This window comes from Berghia stephanieae, chromosome 7 (assembly GCF_034508935.2).
Source record: "Berghia stephanieae isolate SIO BIC M18660-M18661 chromosome 7, UCSD_Bste_1.3, whole genome shotgun sequence".
In the NCBI taxonomy this organism is placed as follows: domain Eukaryota; kingdom Metazoa; phylum Mollusca; class Gastropoda; order Nudibranchia; family Aeolidiidae; genus Berghia; species Berghia stephanieae.
Window position 1 is genome coordinate 1,599,690 of NC_088366.1, and position 4,669 is coordinate 1,604,358.

General features: G+C 40.4%; 1 protein-coding gene across 6 annotated transcripts in view; it reads left to right on the top strand.

Annotated features, from left to right (window-relative positions):
* Positions 1-4,393, top strand: part of LOC144976338 (long-chain-fatty-acid--CoA ligase 1-like) — a 59,056-nt gene extending 54,663 nt beyond the window's left edge. For 3 of the 6 annotated variants that reach the window (XM_078920569.1, XM_078920570.1, XM_078920568.1), the window contains exons 21-22: positions 225-296; positions 1,714-4,393. In XM_078920569.1, the coding sequence (XP_078776695.1) occupies positions 225-296; positions 1,714-1,872 (231 nt within the window). In that variant the 3' untranslated portion in view covers positions 1,873-4,393. The remainder of the gene's footprint in view (positions 1-224; positions 297-1,713) is intronic. The other 3 variants (XR_013646094.1, XR_013646092.1, XR_013646093.1) reach the window with 2 other exon arrangements.
* Positions 4,394-4,669: the final 276 nt, after the last annotated feature.

The window sequence follows — 4,669 nt, forward strand, 5'->3', positions numbered from 1 at the left end:
CATTAACAATGATCAGAGAAAGGTCAAGTTCATTCAAGATATTGTTTATAGACAAACAACTATGTTTGTCCGAGCATGTGTGAAGGTGTGTCGCAAATTCCATGTTTTGATTGGTCAAAAATCTACTTGTTAATTCAACTGATACAGGCTGTAGATAGAATATCTTTTGAACGTCAGTTGTTGAGTTGACCTTGAATTGATGTGAGAGTTTTTGTAATTTCCAGGTGGTGAAGAAGGCCATCATGACGGACATGACAGCTGTGGGCAAAAAGAATGGACTCTCATCTCTAGAACAGGTATGGACTCAATGAAACCAACCTTTATCTTGTTCTTACTTTACTACTACTACAACAACAACAACAACAAGAATAACAACAACAACAATGTACCACTTTGTGGTCTTGCCATATGACTCTTGTCTTTTGACTGATAGGTCCCAGGTTTAAGTCCCACTCCTTGCAGCACAAGGTTGAGTGCTTGAAAAAGGCTATTTATTCAGCTAGGGATCCCTTGTAAAGAGCTTTGAGCACAATTAATTGATAATGTGCTATATAAATGCTCTTTACACCATTGGATTGTCAGCTGTTATCCATTGCCCCCCCCCCCCCCCCCCCCACCTTGCCCTACAATGTTATTTCTAATAGACAGACAGACAAGGTTATCGTAATTCAGCAATCCGTTATGTAAATGGTGCCTGAGGATATAGATGGTAATAGTCAAATGGACTGGAAAAACTTTGATTTAATTGACACAAAGACAGATGATGTGGACGTTTTGGGTTCCCCTTTGTCAACCAAATACGATGAATGTAACACTGGGGGTGATTGTGAGAGTGAGACGGCAATTCACCTCAACAAAACTCAAAACATTCACATCGTTTGCCTTCCATTAATTCCAATTCAAGATTCCATCCACTTTGACTATTTTATTTATTTATTTCAGCAAACAGTTTCATTTTTTAATTTGTTTTCGGGTTTTGAAAGTTGAAATTTGACAAGTTGTGTATGGTGCAGTAGTGGGCAGGGAGGTACATACTGTGTCTTTTATCCCCCTGTGTCTGTTTTCCAACTTTCTTTCTGTCTTTGTCTTGGGATAAGATTACTTGGTTTTGTCCTCCAGATACCCTAGCTGGGAGGGAAACAGTCAAATGTATAGTTAGTTTTGGGAGATAATATTTTTTTCCTTGTAAATCATCTCTCTGTTATGAACTGTATTATGTTTTGTTAAATATTATATAAGATTGTAAACATTTGAGTGTATTCCTCTTCGTGGGGACCTGTGCTTGTGTCTGGATGAGGCTTTTTGGTGATCTCAAACTACATACTTTGATAGTGTGCTCTTGGAATCTACATCTGTTTCCTATTTGAACCAATTCCCCTTTGTCTTACCTTTTCTTGGGTGCTTTAATTGTAATTCTAGAACTTTTTATTATCCCATTTTTTTCCTTTTTACTGGCGCTGGTATGACCTTAATGTGTTGCAAGCGCCGTAAAACCCTGAAAAACAAAAACAATATGGAGCACTAGTTCCAGACAAAATAGAGGTTAAAGAATGAAATTTACTCATCCTGTACGACTCTGGGACTGGCTGGCTTAGAATTCTTATTTTTGGGGGTATTTTTGTGTCTGCTCCATCAGTGCATCAAAGACAACTTATGTTTATCTACCAACACTTGCCACAACATTTCAACATTTCCACATTTTTGTCCTGACAGGTCAAAGAAATCCACCTCCATTCCGAACTATTTTCCGTGGAGAACGGACTTCTCACCCCGACTTTCAAGAGCAAACGTAACGAGTTGGCAGCTTTTTTCTCCCAACAAATCGATGAGATGTACCAGAGGAGTAAAATGGCTACCAACTCAAAATTATAAAGAAATAAATTGGAGCATTAAACGACTTCACAGTAATCATAATAGTAATAATCATAATAATAATATATCAATAGTACATTGGTCTCTGTCTTCATGTCCCATGGTCTGGAACTAAAAAAAACAGAGGGGATGCTGGCTGGGGTCTTCTGTCCTCCCATGCTGGTCAGAGGTCAAGTTTGCTGGGTCCTCTGACCTCCCATCCTGGACAGAGAGGTCAAGTTTGCTGGGTCTTGTGACCTCCCATGCTGGACAGAGAGGTCAAGTTTGCTGGGTCCTCTGACCTCCCATGCTGGACAGAGAGGTCAAGTTTGCTGGGTCCTCTGATCTCCCATGCTGGACAGAGAGGTCAAGTTTGCTGGGTCATCTGACCTCCCATGCTGGACAGAGAGGTCAAGTTTACTGGATCCCCTATCTCCTAAAGCTGTTTTCCTATTCCATGTTGCTCTCTGTCTTTGGTCAGGATTGAAATTGCTGTGTGTGTGAATCGAGATGACCGTGACCTTGTGTGGGACAAACTGTGGACGTCATATTGTCTGTCTAGATGGACTGAGTCCTTGTCTACAATTTTCAAGGTCATTCTCATCCAATATTTTTCTATTGTACTCTGGAAAAACACGTATTAAAATTAAAAATTTGGCCCGGAAAATTGGTCCTTCAAACATCGATTGATTAAAAGATCCTCATCTTGGCAAAAACTGTCAAACCTAGGGCTTCCTTTGAAGTCCCAGGTAGAGTTTGGTTTTGTTTTCTTTTTTTCTAAGATGAGGATCATTCCATCAATTGATATTTGAAGGACGAGTTTTCTGGCCAAATTGTTAAATACGTGTTATGTGTTGTAGTCACCAAACTGTAAATCGTTTGTTTTTGGTGTTGTGTAACACCTTTGTTTTCATAGGAACTGAGATGACCTACAAGCCTTTGTAAGCTTCAAAACTGAATAAAATTAACCCTTATTCGTCCCAAACTGATACTTAATGTGTCTGTGGATCCAAATAGACTGGGTGGGATGGGATGGGGTGGGTGATGGTGACTTGCAAGGTTAAAAGACATCATCCCTTGGTTCCCTTAAAGTCTAAGTCAGGCAGGCTGTGTACTGTAAGACAGAGACCTCTGTATTTACAAGGTTGTAAATTTGTGTATAATAATCACGAGATTAACACACATACACACACATCAACACACCACTTACACATGTGTGGTCCCCAACCCTTTGATGTCTGAATGTCATTGGACCACAAATTGATTGTGGTCCACAGCTGGGAGGAGGTCCACTGATTGGAGGTGCTCCACAGATTTGTGGGGATCCACAGATTGGTGGTGGTCCACAGATTGGTGGTGCTCCACAGATTGGAGGTGCTCCACAGATTGGAGGTGCTCCACAGATTGGAGGTGCTCCACAGATTGGAGGTGCTCCACAGATTTGTGGGGGTCCATAGATTGGTGGTGATCCACAGCTGGGAGGTGGTCCACAGATTGGAGGTGCTCCACAGATTGGTGGGGGTCCATAGATTGGTGATCCACAGCTGGGAGGTGGTCCACAGATTGGAGGTGGTCCACAGATTGGAGGTGGTCCACAGCTGGAAGGTGGGGACCGCTTATCCACATTTCAGGTTTTTGTCTTGGTCGTATTTTTGTTTTGGTGTATTTTAACTTCAACTCTGCTTTTCAAAAACTAAATCAAGGTAAGTGAAATCCAGTGGGGTCCATGTGTGATTTGAATCAGAAATGGAAATTACCACGTGTGTGATGAGTGGATCCAACGTGCACATTTTTGCAGGCCTGATGTCCGAACACATTTATGGGCTTGTTTTCACAGTGTTGTCATGGAGAATACTTTGTGTTGGTTTGAGAGTGTTTCCATGACAACCATGAGGCCTTAACAATTTGGGTAATCAGACCTGTAAATAGGTATGTGTTGAGTATAACAAATGTAAACCATGTAGAAAGGAAGAAAACGAAGAGACGATGAGAGATTGTTGGATTTTGTGGTTGATTTTCCATTGTCACTATGAGATTATATATGTGCTGATATTATAGCCATTTTACCATACTCTGGAAAAACATGGATTTAAAATTTTGGCCAGAAAAATCGTCCTTCAAATATTCATTACATAAAATGATCCTCATCTTGTCAAAAACTCTCAAACCTGGGACTTCCACGAAGTCTTCTGAGAAGACCCGGGTTTGAGAGTTTTTGACAAGACGAGAATTATTTTAATCGATTGATATTTGAAGGACGAGTTTTCTGGCCAAATCTTTCAACACGTGTTTTTTTCTCCGGAGTGTGTCAAAATAGGGTCACTGCTGACTTATAATCCGATGTCCGCCATGTTTTGTCATTTCCAATTATTTTTATTCCAGTGCCTTTTTGTACCATTAACTATAGATCTGGTTTCTATTCCATATACAGAATTCCATGTTATTGTCGGGAGTTGTAATGATATTACTACCTACTACTACTACTGCCTTCTTCCATTCTATGATTAGTATTAAACCATTTTGATATTCAATCAAAAACAAACTTGTCTCCGTTTTGCCATCATTTGTCAATTGGACCCTTCAAAAAAAGAAAATGATTACTTTTGCTTAAATTTTATGTTTTGAAATAATTTTCAGGGGTTGAGTCTTCTGACCTTCCATAGTGGGGAAAAGAAGTCGGTATTACTGTGTCTGGGTAGGGTCTTGTGACCTCCCATAGTGGTGGAGGGGTTAGTATTACTGTGTGTGGATGGGGACTTGTGACCTCCCATATTGGTGGAGGGGTTAGTATTACTGTGTGTGGATGGGGACTTGTGAC